The sequence below is a fragment of the Nelumbo lutea genome, chromosome 1 (assembly GCF_056320005.1).
Source record: "Nelumbo lutea isolate HS-2025 chromosome 1, American lotus-T2T, whole genome shotgun sequence".
Lineage (NCBI taxonomy): Eukaryota > Viridiplantae > Streptophyta > Magnoliopsida > Proteales > Nelumbonaceae > Nelumbo > Nelumbo lutea.
The window spans coordinates 144,158,784-144,186,560 of NC_142684.1; the positions used below are offsets into that span (position 1 = coordinate 144,158,784).

The 27,777-nt window shown below is 40.8% G+C and overlaps 1 protein-coding gene, 1 long non-coding RNA gene and 1 pseudogene across 3 annotated transcripts; 2 read left to right on the forward strand and 1 right to left on the reverse strand.

Moving 5' to 3' along the window:
- The first annotated feature begins 3,042 nt into the window (after positions 1-3,042).
- On the forward strand, positions 3,043-6,550 carry LOC148878102 (cysteine-rich receptor-like protein kinase 15). The gene is made up of 7 exons (XM_088948969.1): positions 3,043-3,808; positions 4,762-4,878; positions 4,965-5,170; positions 5,278-5,488; positions 5,631-5,868; positions 5,954-6,104; positions 6,199-6,550. Exons 1-7 carry the CDS (start codon positions 3,043-3,045, stop codon positions 6,505-6,507), a joined length of 1,998 nt encoding a protein of 665 aa, XP_088805095.1. The 3' UTR covers positions 6,508-6,550.
- Positions 6,551-10,998: 4,448 nt separating this feature from the next.
- Positions 10,999-12,753, reverse strand: LOC148878103 (uncharacterized). The gene is made up of 2 exons (XR_016105182.1): positions 12,644-12,753; positions 10,999-11,933 (listed from the first exon to the last, which is right to left on the reverse strand). It is a non-coding gene; the product is annotated as an uncharacterized LOC148878103 (long non-coding RNA).
- A 382-nt stretch (positions 12,754-13,135) lies between these two features.
- LOC148878104 (cysteine-rich receptor-like protein kinase 15) lies at positions 13,136-16,535 on the forward strand (annotated as a pseudogene). The gene is made up of 6 exons (XR_016105102.1): positions 13,136-13,910; positions 14,728-14,841; positions 14,909-15,117; positions 15,239-15,449; positions 15,609-16,091; positions 16,181-16,535. The product of XR_016105102.1 is annotated as a cysteine-rich receptor-like protein kinase 15 (transcript).
- The last annotated feature ends 11,242 nt before the right edge of the window (positions 16,536-27,777 follow it).

Here is a 27,777-nt window from a genome sequence, read left to right on the forward strand (position 1 = left end):
GGGAGTCACCCCCAGCTATGGGAGCTCGCCCCCTTCGAGACCAGCCCCACTAGCTCCCTTGGATGGAGGTGGCGGGATTTCAGGCGGCGGGATCTCAGGTGGAGGGGAGGATAAAGTTGGCTCGACAGATCCGAACTTAGTACCCCCCGAGGTGGGAGTCTGGTCGGGGCGCGACCTCTTCACCCTATGCCTCTGGTTGCTTGAAAGAAGGCAGCGCGAGTCGATACCAGACATGATGGCTGTCAAGAAGAAATCACAGTATTAGTTCGGAAAGAATGAGATATATATGCATATGAACACAATGTCGTGACAAAAACCATGCGACCTAAAAGGACAACCTACCCGGGCTCAGGCTGACCTACACAAGCTTCTCCTCAGCCAAGTAGTCCGAACAGAGGAACCCTACTGATGCCCAGGACAGCATCATTTTCTGAGTTTCAGGGTCTAGCTCGGCCCCGGAATCCTGGATGGCACCCCTCCAAGAAGTAAGGAAGGGCCACCCTTCGGGGTTGTGGACCAAAAAATAATCCCGCTTCCATGTGGGGATTTTCTTCGGGAGCTCATGCAAGAGCTTGTAGCCATGTCGGGGAGAGAAGTAGTAGAGACGCCTCTCCGGTGGAGCCCCGGGAGTGGCATTCTTTATATAGAGGATAGCGGAAAAGATGTTCAGACTCAAGGGAAGACAGTATTCCCAACATAAGGATATCGTCCCAACCAAGTTCCGGATGACATTGGGATGAAGTTGGTCAACAGTGACGTTAAAGTGGTTTAGCACCTCCACTATCAAGGAGTGCAGGGGAAGACGTAGGCCAGCCTCGAGCTGTTCCTAGTAAATGACTATATCGTTGGGACCGTGCTCCCACGGAAAGTTACCGGTGGGGATGCAGTAGAGGAGGTCCCTAGGAAGGTGGAAATAGTTAATCAGAGAAATAAGTCTCTCCTCTGTCATGGAGGAAGGGCCGAAAGTATCGGGCTCCCTTCCCTGCGAAGTGGAAGCTCCTTCTCCGGAGGCCTCCCTGGCCCCTAGAACCTGCTCCCAAGCTCCCCCCGAGCTCGAGGGAGCATCATCATCCTGGTCACTGCCCTGGTGACGAACATGGTACGGGTATCTTGACATGATTGACAGTAAGTAAGACTCACCAAAAGGGGATAGGACGAATAAGTTGAGGAACTCGAGTAGACTTGACAAGTGCGCGACCTTAGGATCCGAAAATAGCAAGATGGCGTGAAGGGAAACGAGCCCAGAAGGCCCTCCTATTTATAGCTCCCACGTCTCTGAATTGATAGCCCAGATCAAAGCAGATCCAATGGCTCACAGGCGCACTGACCGCACGCATTCTAGAAACCGAAGGTGATTGGTGGCATGTCTTCCATGCCTAAGTTAATGGCGACTGCATGACGTCTGGAGTTAAGAGCCACTTTAGCACATCTTCAGAATCTGAAAAGTCAAAAAAGTCAGAAAATCTCTTGATTCCCGTGAATGCATTTAATGTGAGTAGTCAATCAAATTTGAATTTCGGTCAAATCAGTCCATCACGCTTCATGAACTCCTCGCGCTAAGGCAATGCTGTCAACTTAAGGAGTGGGGGAAAATTGATGGAGGACGATTTGGCCCGACCCACAAAATGGTGACATGTGGACACTGACTCAGCATAAGCGACATCGCAGCATTGTGGCCCAATACAACCAAGTAACGGGCCCATAAGGCAGCTCGCTACATCGTAGCGCGCAAAAGGAGGAGCTTGCCACAACGCGAGCTCCGGGTTCCTCGAGCTACCTCTAAAGGGATATTCCGAGGCAACTTTAGCTCATGAGATAAGAAAACCAGCTCGCCCGAGCTCCCAAGCAGACAAGTCATCCCGAGGACCAATTCTACTAAGTGTACTCTTGAAGTATTCCGAGCTCGCTGCAAAGTAGCTCGCGAATGGGCCGCACGAGCATTCCTCAAGAAGCTTCCATCTGACAGGCTGTACCAATCAGACTGTGCCATGTCCCTTACTGACAACGCAGTCCCTGTCCTTTCGACAGTCTGCACCCACGTCTCTCAGGAGGCGGAGGCGTGCCTGTCAGTTTGGAGATGTGTCACTCACCCGGACGAGGAGTACGTCACAACAGCCACCTGCGCAGCCCTGGCAGGTAACGGCTGTGGCAGGGACCTAGTGGTGGTTATGCCCGATCTAACAAGAACGCCCCTATAAAAGACCTCAGGCAGAAGAGAAACTTCTTCTTGAGACCTCTAATCTCTTGAGTATAGTGATAAAGTGCGACCTACACTCTTAGCTACCGACTCTTCTTTTCCTTCTTTTTTGCGTTCTAACTTAAGCATCGGAGTATTCCCACCGGATAAAATCCTCGGGAATCCTTCATTTCCATCTTCTCAGGTGCCGTCCGTTGCCAACAAGGAGCTAGTCAACAGCCAGTTAGGGGTGCCCGGATCGTCCCGCATCGAAAGGTATGATGAAACAGAGACTCGGAGCCAGCCTAAAACAGTCAAAGAGAAAAACTAACGAAGGAGGAACCTCTGCCACTCCACCCATTTTTGGTAGTAAATAGAAAGAATTCATCCAGCAGCAAAAAATCGAGTTTACATCTTCTCTGCACAAAAATGTTCTGCACCAACCAATAGCAATCTGCGACACCATGCAGAAGAAAAAATGACTTTGATAGCAATCTGCTGCACCATTCATTGAGTCTGCTTCCAAAGTTTTAAAGAAAGTCTAGCTACAGAAAAAAAAGTCTTAAAGAAATCCCAACCGGTTGTTGACCATGTACTTTGACGCTCTGCCTCTGCATGAGTGATATGTTTTGAGTTGGAACTGAAAGTCTGAAACTTCTGGAGATTAATATAATTCTAATGCGTATTTGAACCTAACTGCTTTCCTTGAAACTTGCAACAAGAAGACCAGGACGAATAACCTAAAAATTTGTCAAGTCTATCAGTTGAATATTCAGGCTTGGAAATTTAGGGAGTACTATATGTATAAACTTATCAAGGTTTCTTTGAGTTAACTTCAACTATCCCCCCAAACCTGTGTAAAGGAAATGAGACCTTGCTGTTTACTACTCTTGAGTTCTTGCTTCCTACTGATCAATATAAGTTTCTGTTATGCCGAAGTCTACAATATTTGTTCAAACACAACCAGTTACACTCCTAATAGTCTATTTGAAACCAATCTTAACATTCTTCTTCCTTCTCTATCTTCTAATGCAATTAGCACAGGCTTCTACAACACCTCTGTGGGCGAATATCCAGACCAAGTATATGGACTCGTTCTCTGCAGAGGTGATGCCACCCCTGACGTTTGTCAGAATTGTCTGGAAATAATCATTCATGACGTCAAACAACTGTGTCCTAACAGGAGAGGTGCAGCAGTATGGTATTTGTTGTGCTTTCTACGCTATTCCGATCACAGATTCTTCTCTTCAACGGAGGAGCTCGTAACTTTAGATTTTTCAACTACCGCAAAGATGGCAGATCCAGATCGGTTTCTTCCATTTGTGAAAGATTTCATGGGTAGCCTTTCGTTCCAGGCAGCATTTGATCCTTCTAATAGCATGTTTGCGATGAAGGAGCAAAATTTTACTGTGTTTCCGGTACATGGTCTCATGCAATGCACCAGAGATTTATCAAGGAATGACTGTTACGAATGCTTACAGGTTGCCATCAAATATTATGAAAGATGCTGCTATTTAAATCGAGGGGCGACAATTCTAAGGTTCAATTGCTACTTTCAGATTGAATTATACCGATTTTATCAAGGTTCAGGTGAAACACAGTCCCCTGCTTTGGCAAACAACACTTCAGAGGGTATGTATGGTTTCAATTTTCAAAAAATGAAGTATGCTTTTTTCTTTGACAACCAGCACTTGCTAATAAATAAATAAACAAAACAAAGCCCTTACTTAGACTTAGAGAGGAGTACTCCTCCATCCATGTACCCTCCCATACCATAAAAGGTGTTTCACTACTCTAACCTAAACTTCATTTTGTGGTAGATTTCGCCGTGAAGAACTATTATCACAAGTTAAGCAAAAAAAAATATATATATATCAATAGGAAGTATATAGAGAGAAATGTAGAAAAAGGTGAAAAGAAATAGAAGGAAAGGGAGTTCTGTGGGTATTAAGAAATGTTTTCTTTTTAAAGTCTTCTTCCACCTTTTTTCTTTTCTTTCTGATTCATCTAGAAGCTCTTAGACAATTCATTCACTTGGTAGTTGATAAAAGGGTAAGGTGCGTCATCCTTCTCTGTTTTGGTTAAACCGCTGCCCATCAAAGAAAAGGAAGAAAGGTGCAGGGTTGGTAATATGCTTATTGTCATCAACTTGGAGGTGTAGAATCAACTGCTTTGACAATTTGACATCCTTGAAACAGGACTTCATGCTAATGACCTGATGGTTGAGTTTGCCACTTGGCGTCATTCCAGAAAAAAGAAGATGTGGGATCAAACACATGAAACTACAATTGCGATTCAGTATCCCCTTCAATATTTAACTCTGAGTCTGTGATTAATGCCAACCGATACACTGAAAATTGGAATGAACATTGATCCAACAAATAAAGATTTTAATTATCTAATATTCACCAATTTTGCAAAAGTTGAAGCTAAATTTGGAAGCCTCTAGCCACAGGTTTAAACAAGAATAGATTCGAATGAAAACTAGAACAAAAGTTGTAGTTTTTGATCCTCATCCAATAAATAAATAAAATTGTAATTATTCATCACGTGCTGTAGCAATTGAAGTATGTTTCTAAAAGCAGGGGGTGGAAATAAAAGAACAAAAGTTGTTATTCTGGCTAGTGTACTGGCGAGTCTATCGCTACCAGTATCAGCGTCATGCTTCTGCTACATCCGGAGAAGAAGAAGAAAACTTAGAGGTAAGAACCCAATTTCGTCGTCATAGTTGGTTGGCATTTTAAGACTAGATTGTTTTCTACTTATTATACATGTTCTCCTTTTGTAGGCAGAGAGGAAAAGAGGCAGCATACTTTATTGCATGATTTGGAGGCAAGAGGTAGTACAAACTTCTCATGCAAAAACATGCAAATCGGAAAGCAAGTTCATTCTCAAGATTTGCCCTTGATCGATTTAGCTACCCTACAAGTTGCTACAAGTAATTTCTCTTGGGAGAATAAACTTGGAGAGGGTGGATTTGGTCCTGTTTATAAGGTTCGGGATTAATTAATTATATTGATTTGATTGTGATCAGCTCAACACTCAAATAAGTTTTGATTACCTTTCTTAATTAATTAATCATATTGGTGCTTTATTATTAGGGTGAATTGCCAAATGGCAAGAAAATAGCTGTAAAAAGACTTTCAAAAAGCTCAGTGCAAGGTTTGGAAGAATTCAAGAATGAGGTTACCTTAATTGCAAGACTTCAACACAAAAATCTGGTAAGGCTCTTGGGCTGTTGCATAGAGAGAGAAGAGAAGATGCTTATCTATGAATTTATGCCAAATAGCAGCCTCAATGTCTTGCTCTTTGGTTCGTAAGCCTGACTTCACTTATTTTATCTCTACAATTGCATGGGCTCCTCATCTCTTAAGTCTGTTTGCATTTCTAAGCGTGTACATACAAAATTTTAATTAAGTATAGCAGATCGATGACAGATTCTTTTCCTAGTCAGATCCACAAAGGCATTCTCAGTTAGATTGGGGCAGGCGCTTCAGTATTATAAATGGAATTGCAAGAGGTCTTTTATATCTTCACGAGGATTCTCGATTCAAAATCATTCATAGGGACTTAAAAGCTAGCAATGTTTTATTGGATGAGGAAATGAATCCAAGGATATCAGACTTTGGCATGGCTAGGATCTTCGCCGGCAACCAAAACCAAGATAAAACCAATAGAGTCGTGGGGACATAGTATGATCATCCTTATCTTCTTTTTCTTCTTCTTACTCTTCTTCCTGCATGTTGTGTTGATTCAACTTAACTTGATTTGATATAGTGGATACATGGCTCCAGAGTATGCTATGGCAGGGTTATTTTCAGTGAAGTCAGATGTTTTTAGCTTTGGGGTTCTGTTACTAGAGATCATAAGTGGTAAAAGGAACAATAGTCTCCAACTACCTGAGCTTTCTAAGAGCCTCCTCACATACGTAGGCTTCTCTGATCATCGATCCTTATCATAATTTAAGTTGTTCCAATATACCATGTATATTCTAAATATGACTATATTAAATAAAATTGCAGGCATGGAGACTATGGTCTGAAGGCAAAGGCTTGGATTTCTTAGATCCTTCCATAATTGATTCATGCCCAACAAGTCAAGGGTTGAGATGCATCCATATCGGATTATTATGTGTTCAAGAAGCAGCAGCAGACAGACCCACAATGTCAAATATTGTTGTCATGCTGGGTAGTGAATCCATAGCCCTTCCTCAACCCAAGAAGCCAGCATTTTCAGTTGAACGATCTGTTATTAATTCAGATCAATCTTCATCCAGTGCTAATGTTGGATCCGTCAACGATGTAACCATTTCAAATATTGCACCCAGATGATCAACCACATTCACCTTTATTCTATCGTATTCGGATTTTTTTCCTTTCATCTTTTTACTGTTTATTATGGGTAAAACAATATACAAATCTACCAGAACATTGGGCAAAGCCACAAGGCGCAACAAGAAAGCTACCACACGAAACACAAAATCAGCCATTCTGTTACGACGGAATGTTTATATTAAAAGTTTGCATACTCTGTTTTTCTATGAGTTGACATGTCCCAAGTCCTTGTTTGTTGCAATAGTAGGTTGAGTGTTGGCCTGAACCCAATCCGACCCGGTTGGGTTAGGGTTTGGGTGGAGGGGTCAACAACTTGGTTGGGATAGGGTTGGCCTAACCCAGCTTGACTTGCGCTCCTATTAACAACAGTCTCGTCATATTTGAAGGTGGCATTGGAAACGGATGTAAGGAAAGTGGTGATCTCCATTGGTGATGAATGGGAAAGAGGGTTTTTGGGTTGGTAAGTTGCAACACTAACACTGAAAATAAAGATCCCAATGCAAAGTAGATGATTGACCACATGGCAAACATTTTTGTTTGTTAGAATGGTATTTTCAACCTGAGTGGGGCAAATCTAGGATTGTGATAATATGTAATGTAAGCTATGATTGATATCACAGACAAACAACCGTGAAAGTTTCACTCAGGGAGGCATTTCATCTCCTACCTATAAGATCCCTACCCACACCTACCCATATGACACCAGAATCACACATTTGGAACATTTTAATGTGCAGCTTTAGGCCTCATTTGGTTCACAGGAATCCCATTCCCATTCCTACTGGAATGGCATTCCCCCATTTGATGGAATAGCCATTTACTAACCCTCCATTGAGAATGAAATCCCATTCCTGCTGATTCCAATTCCCATTTCCATTCCTATCTGAACCAAACGGACTATGCGAATAGACCAGTCTGATTCTAAAGGATTTCAATTCTGATTACTGATCCAATTCTGACTATGAACCAAACGGACCCTTAGTGTTTTTATTGGGCTATGTAGATCTGAACTGCCAAGGGAGGTCCTATTTGTATCAAATAGGGCCACCTGGTGTGATATAATTAAGTAGTTTTGGAATCCACATATATATTTAAGGCCTTGTTCATTTTCTGGGAAGTGGGGGTGGATAAGTTGGTGGGTCCCATGGAAAAGAGATAGATCTCTGTAATACCCTCTTAAGACCTGGGTAAATCACTTATCTATCTCCGCCAAAAATTGCTAATTTGTGATAGGAAAATATTATCCCTTCAATAGTACAAGATTCTTTCCCAAAATTGCAAATAGTAGGAAAAGAGCTAAATCCATTTCTAAGCTGTTGAGAAATGGTCGAGAGACTAATGACCCTCTACAAATTAGGGAAGAGATAACAAGATTTTTTAAGACTCTCTACTCTTTTGAGAGAGTTAGGAAACCTTTTTTAAGAGTTTGGACTGGTCATCTTATTCCTACAGAGAAGAAGTTTTGGTTAGAAAGGAGATTAACAGAAGAAGAGATTAAAGATGCAATTTTCTACTTGAGTAAAGATAAAGCCCCAAGTCTTGATGGCTTCTCATTGGTTTTCTATTATGAATGTTGGGATACAATGAAATCTGATTTGTTAGAGGTCTTTGAGGATTTCTTCAATTCGGGTATAAGATAAATAGAATAAATAATTCAACGTTCATCAAACTAATTCCTAAGAAACAGGGGGCCTTAGAAGTGAAAGATTTCAAACCTATCAGTCTCTTAGGAAGTCTTTATAAAATTGTGGCCAAAGTTCTTACTAACCACCTAAAATACGTAGTGGGTGAAGTGGTGGCTACTTCCCGAGTGCTTTCATTGGGGGCAGACAAATAGTTGACAGATTTTGGTAGCTAATGAAGTACTAGAAGAAAGGAAAAAAAGTGGTATAGGAGGAGTGGTATGTAAATTTGACCTTGACAAGGCATATGATTGAGTGGATTGGAGCTGCTTGTGGAATATTTTAAAATGGAAAGGGTTCAGTAAAAGATGGATTACTTGGATGCAAGGTTGTAAAAAATCAACTTGGTGCTCAGTCCTTATCAATGGGACCTCTCAAGGCTTCTTTAAAGCATCAAGGGGAATTAGACAAGGTTGTCCTCTCTCTCCTCTTCTTTTCACCATGATTGTTGATATCCTAGATGCCTTTTTGGTTAAGGCTGTTAGACTTAATCTAATTCTAGGCTTCAAAGTAGGTAGAAAGAATTTAGAATTAACTCATCTACTTTATGAAAATGATACTATAATCCTCCTACAAGCAAACAAGTCTGATCTTAAAACATTGAGAAGAATTTTGAAGTGTTTTAAGGCAGTCACAGAGTTAAAATGCAATCTGTCCAAGGGTAGCATATCAAGGATTATTATTAATTCAGATTTGTTGGAGGAGCTAAGAGGAATCCTAACTTAAAGAGTAGAGAGCTGTCTATTGAATTATTTGGGTTTGCCGTTCCAAGATCCTACAATATTGAAAAGTGTGAAAGAAGATTATATTCTTGGAAAAGAAACTACCTCTCAAAAGGGGGCAGACTTACTCTCATTAAGGCTACCCTCTCAAACTTGGCTACTTACTTTATATCTGTCTTCAAAATCCCTATTCGTTTGAAAAATTAGATTAAAAAAATGCAAAGGGACTTTCTGTGGGATGGGGGAGGCAAGAAGAGAGATATTTTAGTGAAGTGGGAAAAGGTTTGCAAATCAAAGCAGGAAAGGGGATTGGGGTTAGGCCACATCTTGGAAAGAAATTATGCCCTCTTGGGGAAGTGGTTGTGGTGATTCCCTTTTGAACAATCTTCTCTCTGGGCTACAATAATCAGAAGCAAGTATGGAAGGAGCAGGAATGGATGGGACTCCAATCAGGTCTCTTCTCGATCCTCTCTTCACAACTCTTAGAAAGGTATTTCTTCCCTCCTTGATCTGTTCTCCCCTTTCTTACATTTTAGATTGGGCAATGATTCTCATATTAAATTCTAGACTTATCTGTGGTTGGGTTAGCAACCCCTCTATTTTTCTTACCCTCTCCTTTTTAGTCTTACCCAGGACAAACATGTTTTTGTCTCTTCTGTTATTTCTAAGGGAGACAATGGTCTCTCTTTTAATTTTAATTTCTAGAGAGCTTTGATAGATTTTGAAACTCAAGATATCACCTCCCTGTTATCCTCTCTTTCAGTTGTCTTCTCCTCCCCTTTGTTACAAGACAAAAGAATTTGGGGGCCTTCACTGGATGGTTTGTTTTTCACTAAATCCTTCTAAGGTGTGTTGACTTCTAGGACAACTAACTCCCCTTCCCCACATAGAAAGATTTGGCTTTCTACAATCCCCCTAGAATTTGCTTCTTTGTTTGGGAGGCTTGTTGTGGCAGTATTAATACTTGTGATATGATTTTAAGAAAAAGAAAATGATTCATTTATGTTGCTCCTCATATCTGTGTTATGTGCATGAAAGATGGGGAGTCTTATGGCCACCTTTTGATAAATTGTGAAGTATCCAAAAGCCTTTGGCAATTCTTTTAGGACACCTTCTACAAAGGCAGTTTTCACTTGACCCCTCCTAACTCGTGTGTGACTTTCTTTTACAATGGATTGCGTGTACCTTAAGTAAAAGAGGTGCTCTCTACGAAAGGCGATCATCCATGCAGTTTGTTGGTGCATTTGAGAGGAGCACAACAAAAGAATCTTTGAAGATAAATACTCCTCCCTGGATGAGTTAAAAGGAAGGGTGATTTTTTGGATCAACTCCTGGATGAAGGTTTCTAGTATGTTCGTAGGCATTTTAATGGGAGACCTAGAAAGAAATTTGGGGCTGGTTCTTAGTTCTTCAAGTTTTGAAAGAGTTCACGTAGTTCTTGTGATCCCTAGACCCCCTATAGACTTCATTCTCCAGTTTGATCGCAATTACTTAAGTAGACTTAACCACAGAGGTTAGGCAAGTATAGGTGGCAGAATTCTCACTTCATTAAGCACTCAAGTTTAGCCTATAGTGGACCCATTAGAGAGGCTGAAGCTGTTGAAGTTGAGGTACATGCCTTGCTGATGGGTATATTTAAATAATTTACCCTTATTCTAATAAGTGCTTAACTCTTGGTCGCCCCACTTTCTGTATATAGTGCAATTGTTAAGTTGCTTCTAACCCAATTACATTTGAAGCTGCCATTGAATACATTGTTCGAGATCATACAGGTAATTTAATGTGTGTTATTGGATAAGATACATCTGCTCTCTCTAGTTTATATGTGGAGCCAAGCTGTTTGTATGTATCACGCCAAAACCTCCAAGACCTCCAATTAATATGGTATTTCATGTAAGGGTCCGTTTCATTCGTGATCAGAATCGGAATGGGAATCTTGAAATCGAAATCGGAATGGTCTATTCCTTCTACTTGTTTGGTTCAGACAGGAATTAGAATCGGATTCCAATTGATGCTGTTGGGTTCATGAAGAGGCTAGAATCAGAATCAATTATGATTTTCAATTTTTACCCTAATAAAAAATATATAAAAAAATAAAAAATCTATAAAAATTCCAAGTCCAATACAATGCAATTAATATGTAAAGAGATAGATAGGGCTGTCAATTAATTTGGGTTTGGTCCAATCCAATCCAACTTGTGTCTATTTATAATCCAAATCCAAACCTGGTACAAACCAAACCCAAAACAAATCCATTTAATTAAATGGATCAGATTGGATCCAATTAATCCAATCCAAACACTCTTATAGGTGTAAAATGGGTCGGCCTAGGTCGGTGCGACACTGCCTGGGGGCAGCCCGTGCAAAGTGCGAGCCATGCCGTGGCAGTCCGTGGGCCATGCCGTCCTCCCTTGGGATAACTTGGGGGATTGGCCCGGCACGGCCAACGGCCCAAGCCCGTGCATGCCCGTGCCATGCCATGCTATGCCATGGGCCGAGTTGGTCTGTGGGCCAAGCTTTGGCCTAGGCCGGGCTGCGAGCTGGGCCATGCCGATACGCAGGCCACGAATGGCACGACCTGACCCGTGGACCTAAAACTCCTGGCCCAAAATGGCACATACCATCATGCCATCATGCTGTATCGTGTTAGACCGGGCCATGGGCGGTATAACTCGATTTACACCTCTAAACACTCCCAAACGATAAGTATGAAACCACTGAATCATGCAAACACATCAGAAACAAATGAGGCCAAACAAGTGATCAAAGAAATGCGAAACGAATTGAACCAGAAAATGGCGGTAGAGCAGGAAGACCCTTGCGGAACACAGATGAGAAGAATAATTGCACACTTATCGTGATAATCCTGGAAGCTGGATTGACAAGCTTCAATAGCCATCCTCTTCTCCCGCGTCTATGGGGTTCCAGACAACGATCGCTAGCCTATCATTAGGCGTCGATGCGATTCTCCAAAACGGCTTCTTCCGAAATTTTCCACCTGCTCCTCCTTCGTACCTTCCTGCCGTCGTCGCCATGACAGCTCAATTCCAAGCTTGATTCAAGACACAGAAATGAAAGCAACGCCTACTTATAATAGGGTTTTTACTTTTTCATTTTCGAGAAGGAGAGAGAGAGGGGGAGGGAGAGAGATCCATGATTAATTTCTTGGCCGAAGTAGTTCAGGTTGGATCTTAGAGTTTGGCCGCCAAACTGTTGAAGGGTTTGAAGGAGGGAGTGACGAGAGATGAGAAAGAGGGTTGGGCTTGGAATCAGGGGTTTAAAGGTTTTTTTTGTCATTTTCATTTTTCATGTTTTAATCGCATGGAATGGGAATGGGGAAATGCCATTCCGTCCAGAGGGGGAATCCGATTCCTATTACACTCAATCAAATGGCTGGAATTAGTTTCGGTTCTGGGTTTCTATTCCTGCCAACCAAACATACCCTAAATTTTCTCCCTCTTCCCACACCCAACCTCAATGATTTCCAATCCACATCAGGTTTTGGGCCCTTTATAAAAATTTCTTGGCTCCGCCCCTGTTAATAACAACCTAGAGATCCTCAAAAGAAAATACTTAGAATGAAATAAAGCAAGGAAGTAAATCAGACCACACCACAAAATACACATGATTTATGTGGTTCGGCTCTTTTAGCCTATGTCCACTGGTGATAACAAGCAGATAATCCACTATTATCAACAAATGTTAAAGATACAAAGATGAATGACTTACTAAACATTCAAGAAGTCTCGGCCTCACGGAAAACTTGTTCCAATACACTCCCAACCTGAAAGTCTCCTAAGCTTTCACCTACTTCTCAAGCAAGCTTAATTGGGGGGCAAAATACAAAATAGTATTTATGGGCATGGAAAAAACCCTTAAGAACATAATATAACATGTTGGTTCTACAAACTGATACGAATGGGGTCCATATCACAACCACCACTTGTGGGTTGGACCAGCTAGGAATCGGCCTCAACAAAAAAGTTGAAGGTAAAAAACATAACATATGGTTTCTAGATGTTCTCTCCTCTGACTATGGGATGATGTATCCTCCATAATTTCTCATATTATCATTACTAAAATTCCCATTTTACCAAGCCTCTCCTTTAAAACAAGGAGAAGATGATGTGGACAATGACCTAATTAAAAATTTGTCAAGTCTATCGGCTGAAGATTTAGGTTTGAAAATATGGGGAGTATATGCCGTCTTTTATTTTTAACTTGTCTATAGCTTGAATTATCCTCCCAAACCTGTGTAAATGAGATGTGGCCTTGCTGGTGATGAATATAAACCCTTGTTATGCCCAACTCCTCTACAATGTCTGTTCAAACACAAGCAGTTACACTCCTAATAGCCACTTTGAAACCAATCTTGACATTCTTCTTCCTTCTCTTTCTTCTAACGCAATTAACACCGGTTTCTACAACACCTCTGTGGGCGAATATCCAGACCAAGTATATGGACTTGTTCTTTGCAGAGGTGATACCACCCCTGAAGATTGTCAGGATTGTTTGGAAGCAATTATTCACGACGTCAAACAACTTTGTCCTAACTGGAGAGGTGCAACTGTATGGTCTGTGTTGTGCTTTCTTCGCTACTCCGACCACAGATTCTTCTCTTCAACTGAGGAGCTGGGAACCGTAAACTATCAATCTCCGGTGAACATTACAGATCTGGATCGATTTCTTCCTTTAATGGAAGGTTTCATGGGTAACCTTTCATTCCAGACAGCTTTTGGTCCTACTAATACCATGTTTGCGGTGAAGAAGCATGGTTTTCTGGCGGATACGGTTTATGGTCTCATGCAGTGCACCAGAGATTTATCAAAGGATGAATGTTACGGATGCTTAAAGGCTGCCATTAAGCACTATGAAAGATGCTGCTATTTTAGTCGAGGAGCGATGATTCTAAGGGTTAATTGTTTATGGAGAATTGAACTTTTCCCTTTTTATCAAGATTCAGGTGGAACACAGTCTCCTTCTTTGACGTCAGAGGGTATGTATAGTTTTAATTTTCAAATTTTAGTTATGCTTATTCATGACAATAAATTCGAAAATATGTCTCCAAATTAATCCACCTTTTCGTTTTTCTAATTCATGTGCGTCATATCTCTGTTTCAACAATTTGACAACCTTTGAAACAGGTTGTCAAGATCCAAAATAAATTAGAATCTAATCTCCATCAATTTTGCAAGAATTGGAGCTAAAATTGCCAACCTTCAACCACAGCTTTGAACAATAATAGATTCAAAATAAATTACAACCGTCTATCAAGATCCAACATTAACTTTAATTGATCGTTCTCAAGAGTTATCAGCGTCATTGGATTCTTTTTACTATCTGATCTATAGACCATCTTTGGAGTCTACTACTACAATTCTACCGTCCCAAAGAAATAAAGTTACTTGGTTTAAATCATTATTACAGAAAATTTGGAATAAGTGGACTTTATAAGATGAGCAGTCTTGATCTATACGTATTAATCTAAGGACAGCAAAACTTCAGCTAAAATTCTACTCTTTGAGTTGGATTACTTTCAAACATCTCTCTCACTCTCTCTCTCTCTCTCTCTATATATATATATATATATATTTTTTTTTTCTTTTACAGGGAGAAAATACATCGCTTTTGTTTTGTGCATGAACATGTACTACGTACTAACCCTCTGTTAAATCAACAGATAAATTGTATCCTTTGATTCTCAGACAAAAAAATAAATAAATAAATAAAGAAAGAAACAAAGAAAAATTGTCATTATGCATCAATATTTACGGTTGCAATTGAAATGGGGGAGTATATGATTCTAAAAGCAGGGGATGGAAGTAAAAGAACCAAAATCGTTGTGGCTACTGTACTAGCAAGTCTATCGCTACCGGCCTTTGGGTTGTGTTTCTACTACATCTGGAGTAGGAAAGGAAAACTTAGAGGTAAGAACCTTTGGTTTGCATTTTAATACTTAGTAATTTTTCTACTTATGTATTTTCTCTTTTACAGAGAGAAAGGAAAAGGGGCAGCCTACCCTATTGCATGATCTGGAGGCAAGAAATAGTACAAACTTCTCTTGCAATAATATACAAACGGGAGAACAAGTTAATTCTCAAGAGTTGTTGCCCTTGATTGATTTGGCTACACTCCAAGTTGCTACAAATAACTTCTCTTTGGAGAATAAACTTGGAGAGGGTGGATTTGGTCCTGTTTACAAGGTCTGTTACTTGAATTTGGGCATTTAATTATTGATTTTGATCAGTTAAACACTCAAATTAGTTTGAATAAGCTTCTTATCAATATATAATTTTATTAATGGTTCGGATGCTATATTATTAGGGTGAATTGCCAAATGGCAAGAAAATAGCTGTAAAAAGGCTTTCCACAAGCTCAGTGCAAGGTTCTGAAGAATTCAAGAATGAGGTTACCTTAATTGCGAGACTTCAACACAAAAATCTGGTAAGGCTCTTGGGTTGTTGCACTGAGAGAGAAGAAAAGATGCTGATCTATGAATTCATGCCAAATAGCAACCTTGATGTCTTTCTCTTTGGTTAGTAACCTTGACTTCACTACTTATAGTTTGATGATTTGATCTCTACAAGTCCACAACTGCATGAACTACCTCTTTTAAGTCTGTGTGCATTTCTGAGCATGTAAATACAAAATTTTCATTAGAACATCTGATAACACAGATTCTGTTCCTAGTCAGATCCACAAAGACAAGTTCAGTTAGATTGGAGTAGGCGCCTCAGTATTATTAATGGAATTGCAAGAGACCTTTTATATCTTCATGAGGATTCTCGACTCAAAATCATTCATAGGGACTTAAAGGCTAGCAATGTTTTATTGGATGAGGAAATGAATCCTAGAATATTTGACTTTGGAATGGCTAGGATCTTGGCTGGTAATGAAAGTCAAGCCAAAACCAGTAAAGTAGTGGGGACATTGTAAGATTACGCTTACTTTGTCTTCTTTTCTTCTTCTTGCTCTTCTTCCTGCATGAACGTAGTGTTGATTGAGTTTAATGTGATTTAGTATGGTGGGTACATGGCTCCAGAGTATGCTATGGCAGGGTTATTTTCAGTGAAGTCAGATGTTTTTTAGCTTTGGGGTTCTGCTGCTAGAGATTTTAAGTGGTAAAAGGAACAATGGACTCCAACTAGTTGAGTTTTCTCTGAGCCTCCTCACACATGTATGCTTTCTCTGGTCATTGATCCTTATCACAATTTAATTTAATTTTTTCTATATAAGGTATATATGACAATCTAAATAAAATTGCAGGCATGGCGATTATGGTCTGAAGGCAAAGGCTTGGATTTCTTAGATCCTTCCATTATTAATTCAAGCCCAACAAATCAAGGGTTGAGATGCATCCATATTGGGTTGTTGTGTGTTCAGGAAGCAGCAGCAGATAGACCCACAATGTTAAATGTTGTTGTCAAGCTGCGTAGTGAATTCATAGCTCTTCCTCAGCCCAAGCAGCCAGCATTTGCAGTTGGGCGTTTTAATATTAAATCAGATCAATCCTGCTCATCCACTGCTAAAGTTGGATTCATCAATGATGTAACCATGTCAAACGCTGCATCTAGATGAACGTTCACATTCACATTTGCTATATCATATTCAGAATTGTTTTTCTTCTTTTCTGTTTCTAGGCCAAGTACAAATTTACCGGAACACACAGGGCAACGCAAAAAGAAAAAAAGGATTTCGTTCATTACAAACTTACCGCTCATTTCTCTCTCCACTCCCATGCCCGTTCATTTCTCTCTCTCCCCCACTTCCCCTCAGGATATGTTCCCAATACATGGCTGGGATGGGCTGTGGGGCGCTGATGCGAATTCCCTGCTCTTAACCAAACTCCAGCATTGCTCTTTGATCTCCCTTATCTTCCACCTTATTTCAATTTCCACTTCTCTTTCCTCTCTCTCTCTCTATGATCCATTAGTTGTCAACTGTCGGTAGAGGATAGTGTCTCTTTTTGTAGTTCTGCTTTCTGAAAATAAAAAGGGTCATTTATTAGAACACCCCGTTTCATAGATTTACTTAAACCTATCTTATAGTTTTCATTTTATTAAAACACCCCCTATAGTTTGCAGCCTATTTACTTTAAATGATGTTTGGTTAAGAATTATTTGTTTTGCTATCTAAAAATAGTAATATGATCACCTAAACTAAGTGGAAAATGTTCAAGGTCATGGGCCTATTGTTGTTTATTCCAAAAGTACACCTAACACTTTTTTTATAGAAAACAAATTTGACCAAATAGACAAATAGAGTGGTTCCTCATGTCTTACCATGGGTATAAATGATATTTTCATTTTTATCTTCTTTTGATTAAATTTATTTGAATAGATGTTAGGGTCAAAACTATCATTTTCCACTTTCATCTAATGGAAGGTCAATTAAGTAAATTGATTGCAAACCATAGAGGTGTTTTAGTAAAATGCAAACTATGGGGTAGGTTTTAATAAATGATCTAACTAAAACACTAAGTACCCATTTGTCAAGTCTTTTTTAGAGGATTTGTTGCACGATCTGATAGTTAAAGGACATGAGCTTTTGTAGGTAGATCTTGAAAGACCAAAGATTGTTTGGTTGAAATGTTTTTCATAGATCGTATGAAAGACCATAAAAGATAGAAGACTCTTTTGTAATGTGAATAAAATATGTATTCATATACATGAAATGTCTTGTGTGTGGGCCAACTAACCTTTCATTTAACACACAAGGGACCCACTTACATGTTTATATGTGCATATCATAGTTGTGGGCTCCACATATAATTAGGGGTGGATTCGAGCTGAGTCGAACCAAATACTTGGTTATTTGAGCTTGGCTTGCAGAAATAGTGTTAGGCTCAAGCTCGAATGCAAGCCAAGCTTTTTCTAAAAAATAAAAAGTATGCATATAAAAATAATTTTTCTTTATTTTACATAAAGAAATTAAGAATTATAAAAATTATTATTATATATAATAAAAAATATTTATTATATATAAATATTTATATGTATGTATGTATGTATGTATAATAAAAATTATTTATTTATTATACTAGGCTCGATTAGCAAACGAGCCTATATATCAGGCTCAAGCTCAGCTCAAAGCTCGATTCATACTGAGTCGAGCCGAGCTTTTCATGAGCTGAACTCGAATACCTCGTGAGAAGCTCGACTCATAGCCACCCCTACATGAAATTATGACAAATGCTATACTTTAGAAACAATGATAGTGGTATCATTGATGCTACTATCTACAACGTTGCTGCCATGGAAAAATTAGAATGGTGTGTTCTTGTAAACCCTAAACCAGTATGTTTCATCATCCTGACCACCCATGCTACCACTTTCAACCTTCCCTAACCATACACAAGACGGCTTAAACATTTTGTCCTATTTTTCATGGAGAACCAATTGGAAGCTCAACTATAAGAAATTCTTAGGTGGATAGCTCTGAATAAGCTAGGAGCCCATGTAAGCAAAACTTTTCTCGGCACCAATTAGAGCATTTGGCTTAATGAAACTTCACTAGTTCAGACATTGATCAATCATGTATAGGTAGAAGCAACACTTGGTACTTGAATACATTTGATGTCAATGATTTTCCTAAAGTGGGAAAGCACATAATTATCAAGATGCAACACACAAAACAACTCATACAACCTAAGGGCCAATTACTTGAACTCAACAAAAAGAAATTACTTGACCTAAACTAGTAATATAACCTTAAGTCCAACAAGCTACTTAGACCTAAAATTTAGAAGAAAATAATGTCAAATGCAATACTTATGTAGGTGTCGTTTGGAAAGTCTTTTTTGAAAGATGTTTTGGCAGACCTAATAGCCAAAAGACAATGTGAGCTTTTGTATTAAGATTGGCACGTCTTCCCGCTCGTCTTTCTGTGCGAAGACACAGTGAAGAAAGTCAAAATGATTAATTTGGAGCTTCCCAAAAATAACCCAAAACAGGCTTCAATGAGGCATTTTTTGGCAGCTAGATCTTTTCCCAACCAAATAGGAAAAAATCAAAATGTAGGCTGCCAAGCTTCTAAACAACCAACAGCTCTCATGAAAAGACATGCCAGATGGGGCCCTACGAAAAATCCATAAGACTTTGCACTGAGAATGAAATTCAAATTAAATGCTTTAGAATCTTTTGAAAAGTTCCATGTCTACTAGATATGCCATGTATGCACGTAAGAGAACTTGTAGTTAACTACTTTGCTAGCTATGGCAACTTGTAGTTGAGGTTAGATACCTCAAATCTAACCTTGTCACCTCATAACTTGCAAAGGTACAAATCCTAGTCATCCCCATTCAGTTCATATTATTAAGACCATTTTTTCATTACTAGGAGATATAAATAAAACTCCAACCAACAAAACTACTTGCAATAAATGCAGCAATTTAACATAAAATTAAGCAATTCAATGGCAAAATTAGGCCATTTGTTCTTAGCAGGACAGCATAGAACCTTGAATCCAAATATGCAGACCGGGTAAATACGACCTTTATAGAATGAAATAAGTAGCCAAATTGGGTGCTTTTTTTCGTCAAATTCCATCAAACAGTAATACTGATTATGATGACCCATTGAAGAATATTTACCAATTAAAGAAAAAAACAAGAACAAATGAACAATGGTCGGATGGGGACTGTACCGTCATGCTAAGAAATATCCATTGTTCGATTGATGTAGCAATTACCCTAGATTGATTTCCTGTAAAATATGATAAACATTAGGTCTGAGAAGAAGAAGAAGAAGAAGAACGTTAGATGTTTGTGAAGTACTGTAAATGGCAAACCGAATGTTGAAGAGGTGGAGATGAGGATGGGAGGACTTATTGCAATTTCGATTTCAGGGGTGTCAGGACTCCAATAAGGAGAAGAAGAAGTGGAGATGAGGATGGGAGGATTTATCGAAGAGTGTCTCAAGTGTGTGCTTATGGCACACATTCGAGGAAGACATAGGGGGAGGGAAGAAAAATGTTGGTTTCGAGATTCGCGAGTCTTTTATAGACGAGAGCTTTTATGTAAAAGAACTATGAATTGCTAAACAAAAATAGATAGGAAATCAAGCTAGGGGGCTTTCAGAAGTTAAAAAGTCCACACAGAAAGACTTACAAAATGCAATCCAAGTATTTAAAGAAGAGAAAATTCCACTTTAATACCTTGAACTTTGGGGGTAGTGTCAAGTTAGTACCCGAACTTTCATATGTGCCACTATAGTATCTAAACTTTCAAAAAGTATTAAGTTGGTCCCTAAAGCTAATCTATTGAAAATGTCAAAACTACCTTTCAAAAGAAGACACTATTCATTGTCACTGAACCTCCCAAAAAACAAAAAAGCTCAATCATCATCCAACCAAGCCACACTTTGACTTGGCTTGCTCTTTTGATGTCACCCCAAGAATAGACTTTCACGGACAAAGAAAAAAGTCATAAACATAGTTTGGCTCCACCTCTTCTTCCCTTTTTGCCCTGCCTTGGATGATTTCTTCTTGTTGTCTCTACTTTCCTTATCCACCTTATTGACCACAAAATCCACAATAACCTTCTCAATGCTTGGCTTCCAGGCGGCAACTGCAAACCCCCAACTTAGAAAGCTTTGTCTGCTTTATCTAAAGTGAATAAGTTCTCAGCCACTTCTAACTCCAGGGCTGATCTTGACCATTCAGCTCTTCTTTCCTCTTGGCTCTCCCTCTCGAACCTCCCAAATGCCTCTCTATCGGAGTGGTCTCTGCCTACGAAGCAAAGTTCCAACTGAACTCTGTTACAGATCTTGACCATTCATGTGACGTTTGCCAGGAACCGATCTCTTGCCTGCCTACTTCGAACTTGAAAGTTGAAACCTCCATTGGAGATACTATCTTTGGCTTTTGATTCTCCATAGTTTTAGATTGGTTCACAACTATCATCTTGTATCCTCTTGGAGAATCCACCACTATCACTTTTGGACCCTCCACCAGTACCCTCACTAAAAAATCATATCCTTTGAAGGGTTGAGAGATCCATCACAAGGACGCTCAAATATTGTAGAATAAGGGGCGAATTTAAAAAAAAAAATTCTCTCCCTTCAACTGGGAATCAAATTCCCTATTTAGAAAATCATATTTTCAAGGATAAATCTTGAACCTTAAACTGAACCAGATCTGAACCAAAAGGAATGGGAGAGAATGATACCTGATACGGAGAAGCAATATCTCCCAACGAAGGTGTTCACGCCCAAGGAAAGATCCAAAGACTGCTCCCACTGAAGATGGCGCAGTGCAGGATGGAGCAGAATCAGCAGTGTTCTTCCCCAAGAACTCTGTCCTTCGCAAGAAACAGCAGGATGGAACGTGAGCACAGCTTCCTTTTCAATCATTTCTCAAAGAATTGATGTCAAGATCCAATCTTGACTTCTCCCACAGTTGGAGATCGAACTGGCAAACAGGGCAGCAGGAGCAGGGAGGCGGCAAGAGAGTATTCGAAGGGTGCATAATTCTCTCTTCTTGATTTCAGCACTAAAGAGGATCTGATGTGTTTCTCTTAGTCTCTCTCAAGGCTGCCGCCCCCTCCTTCCTTTTGTCAACTTGAAAAGATCAGCTCCTAATCCCATTAGGAGGTGCTTATCCAAATCATATTTGGATCAGCCTTCTCTTCTAGTGATAAGATTGAACCCTTATCTTATCTGCAGATTAGATTAGCTTTATCCTAATCTTATTAGGAGGTTTCTAGATCTGAATCACATTCAGATCTGGACTCTCTGAGTGGATAGGATCAAGACCCTATCCTAACTGCTAATCCATCTTAGAATTCGCCCCTTTAATTAACTAAATTAATAGCCCAGTTCGAAATGGGCTTTACGCCCATTAAGCTTATGTGCTCACTTAACCTTCCTAACTGCTGCCCAGTTGGGCTTCCTTGTATGGCGTGGGACCCTAGCATTGATCTACACATTAGCCACATGGGTTCGGCCCAGCCTTTGTTACAAGGCCTGGTCGAATACACTGTTAAAGATAGTGCACCCCCTGAAACCCATCAAATGGGCTCTATGGGCCCAACACTTACCCTAAGTGGTCCCTGGGCCAAACCACCTTGTAACACCCAGGGACAGTGGGCAGATGCAAGATTAACCCATCAGGTATTATCCTCAATGGTCTTACACTTAACCTCTCAGCCCATAATGATCATACACTGCCCAACAAGAGAGGACCTCTCCCTCGGCTGCAAGGAACAGTGTTGCACTCTCCACTTATATGGATCCCGGGAATTAAAACCCTTTTGCAAACATTTTACAAACCATATTATATATACTTTTATATCTCATATAAAATATATTTTGCAAAACAAATTTCAACGGTTGAAATCGGCTGCCGGCAGTCTTGGTTTCCAACATTGAGAGTGCATCCCCAATCATTACATTTGTTCGACAAAGGGGCTGATCCTGTCACTATGATCACCCACTCAGATGAATTCTCGGATTGTCCCAACATACCCAGGTTTTGACCCCCGCTAAGGATCTCACTGATTGGTACATCAAAGACAACCCGATCCGACACCTAGTGCAGTATCATAATCGAGTCTAGGGGTTGGGTGTAACTTTCCAGTTTTGCCCATCAATCTCCAAGGTCCAGGGCAATACTGAAAATCTGGTTCAGTTCAAAGATTCAATTAATTCCACACTATATGTTCCTTGGGTCTCACCCCGGTAGCTGAGACAAGCCACCTCAACCGACTTGGTGGCACCACAGTGTCATCCTTGTCAGGATAGGTCTCCCCAGACCGACCCACTGGCTGTGAACATTCAAAACTAACACGAGTCTCAATAAGTGTCCAGTTTAAGGGTAATACACAGAAATATACCAAGGGAACATGAATCAAATATGCACTTTTATTCATTTACAATAAACTCATAAAGTACAACAATTTTGATTGAAGCTAAGGGCATACAAAACAGTCTAACAGCTCCCACTTGCACTTAGGTCCAATCAGGTACTAGCCGGAGTCCCATGCTTTCCACGTGTTTCTCAAACACTTTTTGTGATAGTGGCTTTGTCAATGGGTCTGCTACATTATCCACTAACGCTACCTTCTGAATCAGGACGTCCCCTCTACCAACAATCTCCCACAGTACGTGGTACTTCCTCTCGATGTGCTTCAACTTCGAGTGGGCTCGTGGCTCCTTAGCCTGAGCAATGGCTCCATTGTTGTCCCACAACAATGGGATGGGTGATGTGTCGGACGGAACTACTCCCAACTCATGAATAAACTTCTTCATCCATACGGATTCTTTGGCAGCCTCACTTGCGGCAATGTACTCGGCCTCGGTCGTGGAGTCTGCAGTGGACCCCTGTTTGCTGCTTTTCCAGCAAACAGCACACGATCCTATCGTGAAAACATATCCAGATGTAGACTTTCTATCATCTCGGTCTGACTAGAAATCGGCATCTGTATACCCTTGGATCTCTAGTGAGCTACCATCGAATACTAGACAAAACTCTTTTGTCCTTCGAAGGTACTTAAGTATGTTTTTCATAGCAGTCCAATGCTCCTGCCCTGGGTTGGCCTCAAATCTACTTACTACACTCACTGCCTGAGCTATGTCAGGACGAATGCACAACATGGCATACATGATGCTCCCTACGGCAGAGGCATAGGGAACGTCTTTCATGCCATCAATCTCCTCAGAAGTGTTGGGAGACATCTTCTTGGAGAGAGTGACTCCGTGCCTGAAAGGAACATTTCCTTTCTTGGAGTTTTCCATGCTGTATCTTTTGACTATTTTGTCAATGTAGGCAGATTGGGATAATCCTATTATCCGCTTCGATCTATCTCTATAGAGTCGAAGACCCAGTATATAGGAGGCTTCTCCAAGATCTTTCATGGAGAATTGCTGTGATAACCATACTTTCACCGTAGTTAACATACCTACATCATTCCCAATGAGTAGAATGTCATCTACATACAGAACCAAGAAGGTAACCTTATCTCCACTGTACTTCCTGTATACACAGGGTTCATCTGGATTCTGCTCGAAGTCAAACGATTTGACGGCAGAGTCAAAACGGATGTTCCAACTTTTAGAAGCTCGCTTAAGTCCATAAATGGATCTATTAAGTTTACATACCATGTTTTCCTGACCCGCAGTAATGAAACCTTGCGGCTGCTGCATATAGATATCTTCAGTAAGATCTCCATTCAGGAATGCAGTTTTGACATCCATTTGCCAAATCTCATAATCATGGTATGCTGCTACAGCTAACAGGATCCTAATGGATTTAAGCATGGCCACAAGCGAAAAGGTTTCCTCATAATCGATGCCCTTTTTCTGAGTGTACCCTTTCGCCACCAGACGAGCCTTGAAGGTCTCAACCTTACCATCGGGGCCCTTCTTCCTCTTATAAATCCATTTGCAACCGATTGCTTTTACCCCGGAGGGCGGATCTACTAGAGTCTAGACTCCATTGGTCACCATTGAGTCCATCTCTGCTCTCATGGCCTCCACCCACTTCTGGGAATCTATGTCCAACATAGCTTCCATGTAAGTCACGGAATCCTCCTCACTAGTCAAGGTTTCCACCAGGTAACTATCCTGGTCATAACCATAACGGACTGGTGGCCTGGATACCCGAGTGGATCGTCTAGGTTGGTCACTACCTGGAACTTGTGGGACATCTCCCACTGCTCCTGAGCTCTCCTCATCAAGAACAACTTCCTGACGATGGGTGTCCAGGATATAGTCGGTTTCCAAGAATTGCGCATTACGACTGCAGAACACTTTCTGCTCACTTGGGTCATAGAATAGGTTACCTACAGAGCCTTTTGGGTAGCCTACAAATAGGCAACGGCTGGTCTTGGATTCCAACTTGTCTGCACTCGTTCTCTTAACGTGTGCTGGACAACCCCAAATCTTCAAGTGTCTGACACTTGGTTTCTTTCCGGTCCAAAGTTCATATGGAGTATTCGGAACCGATTTGGTTGGAACCCGATTCAGCACATAAATCGTAGTCTCTAATGCGTAACCCCAAAAGGATGTGGGTAACTCTGAGTGTATGAGAAGCGACCGGACCATATCCAATAAGGTCCTATTCCTCCTCTCCGAAACACCGTTAAGTTGTGGTGTAGCAGGAGGAGCTAATTGTGATACTATCCCATTGTCCCTTAAGTAGTCCCTGAATTCGTCAGAGAGATACTCGCCACCTCGATCTGATCGAAGGGCCTTAATTTCACTCCCTAACTGTTTCTCGACCTCTTGTCTAAACTCTTTGAACTTTTCAAAGGATTCAGACTTGTTTCTCATTAGGTACACGTAACCGTATCGTGAAAAATCATCTGTGAAAGTTATGAAATACACGTGTTGATTTCGTGTCCTAACACTCAGGGGACCACATACATCAGTATGTATTAGGTCAAGTGTGCCCTTACATCTTTCAGGCTTACCGTTAAATGGCCGTTTCATCATCTTGCCTTGTAGGCAAGGCTCACAGGTGGGAAGATCTTCTACAGTTAGAAAATCCAAAGGACCATCCTTTACCAACCTTGTGATTCGGTCAACACCAATGTGGCCAAGTCGATAATGCCACAGACACGTGGGATTAACTGTATCACGAGCTCTCTTCTTAGGGATTTCAGCCGACATAGTTTTGGTTATGTTAGTTTCTAGAGAAGGATGTAGAACATAGAGACCGTTCTCCAGTTCCCCGTATGCGATGAATCTGTTGTTTCTTTTAACAGTAATCGTATTACTAAAGAAGACAGAATAACCATCTGCACACAGTTTTGAGACAGAAATCAAATTTCTCCTTAAATTTTGTACATAAAGACAGTCTTTCAGTACAATTATTCCTTCTCTAAAAATTAATTCCATGGTTCCTATGGCCGCGGCTGCAACAGTTGCAGTAGTCTCCAAGAAGAGTGTGACTTCTCCTTCACTCATCCTTCTGCTTACCTTGAACCCCTGCAGTGAGTTACAAGCATGAGTCGAAGCCCCCGGAGTCAATACACCAGGAAGCAGAAGCTACCAAAAAATTGGTTTCTATAACACAAGTTTCGAAGTTACCTTTCTTGGATTCCAGGTAGGCAGGACAATTCATTTTCTAGTGGCCGGTGTTCTTGCAGAAGTGACAGGCATCCGATGCTTTATCTTTCTTTTGCTTCTTGCTCTTAGTGGCTTTCTTCTGAGGCTTCTTTGCCTTCCTCTTTCTCTTGCCTGTCTTGCCAGATTCAACAAGCATGGCTACAGGCTCATCTTTTCTATTCAGTTCTTCAGCTCTTTGCAACATATTGCTGAGCTCTTGTAAGCTGACATTCAGCTTGTTCATGTTATAGTTCATGATGAACGGATTAAAGAAAGGAGGCAAAGAGTTAAGGATAGCATCTATCTGGGTAGCAAGGTCCAGCCCAGATCCAAGAGCCTCTAGTTTGTTGATGTATCCCATCATCCGAATACAATGGCCGTGAACTTGTTGACCCTAGGACATTTGTGCGGTCATGAACTGTTTCAAGACCTTTTGTCGAGTAGAACGATTATGCTCTTCATACATTGTCCTGAGACTATCCAATATGTCTTTAGCAAGTTTGATCTGATCAAACTGCCTCTGTATCGGGTTGTCTAAGGAGGCAATGATGTAACACCGGGCAAGGGAGTTTTTCTCCTCCCATTCTTGATAGTCTCTCCTTCGGGCCTCAGAAGCGCTATCATCCGGACGCTCCGGGGCAGGATTCTTTGCCACTTTGTCGAGCTTTTCAGAAACTAGGACCAGCATAAGGTTCCTGTACCAAACAGCATAGTTTGGGCCCTTCAACTTGTTGTCATCAAGTAGTTTTGCAAAAGATCCGTTTGCCATTTTCTGATAAAACAGCAAACATCAGTCCACAACCTAATTTGATTCATGTTCATTTCATAGATATGGATTTTAATCTATGACCCATTTCCATTTATTCGTCTCTGAGATTTCCCTCCGCTCTCAGTGACGGAGACTACGGGTTGTCTCTGGAAATGTGGGAAATCACATAGGGTGCATGGAGCCAACTGTTTCAGTTGCATAACCCCACCACCTTTCTGTGAAGGATCACATCCACTCATCATATGAGTTTTCCCTTTGGCCTCTGTCAGACAAGGTTCAGAGCCGTTTTCAGGTAAACCTTTCTGTCCAGTGAGTGCTTACCAATCATATTCGTGAACGCCAAGGTACCGTGAGAGAGTTCCCATTTTTTGGTGAAGCCCCTCCCACATCGGTCTATGACGCCCCTATCATCTTATGAAACACTCAGACAAGCCCAATAGCAAATGGATAGCCCAATTTCTGGTGCGTTTCCTCATTACTGAAGGACCCATCCTCATGCTAATGATGGAAGGCCTTTAGAGAGTTCATCATATTAATCTCCCTATCACACGCACTCATATTAGCTGGAGGGAACAAAATTACGCCCTAGTTTGATTTAGGTCAAACCAAAGTGGCTCCCACTGACTTTCATAAAGCCAGATTTCGGTGGGCCTTAAATCGGCTAGGGTTCCGCACGTAACCTCTTGATGAGGTGTGGGGCCCACCACTAAGGGAAGTCATCCAATGACCAAAAGGGACACCATGGCAATGATGTGCATCCAGCCATGGTGTGCGCAATAGCCACTATCGAATGAGCATGGGCCAAGTACTTATGGCCCATGTACACAGCACATCACACATCCATACATCACATGCAGGGATAAATTGATCCAATCAATTAATTATCTATAAGGCCCGTTGGAAGCCCGTTAAAATTTCATAATATTAACCATTAATATTATCTTGGTATATGGGCTGAATTAGGGTTACCCAGTTCGGGCCATATAGCTTTATCCTTTAAAATGGGCTTTTGCAGTTTTAACTATTTAAAACTGGGCCTTTACAGGCTG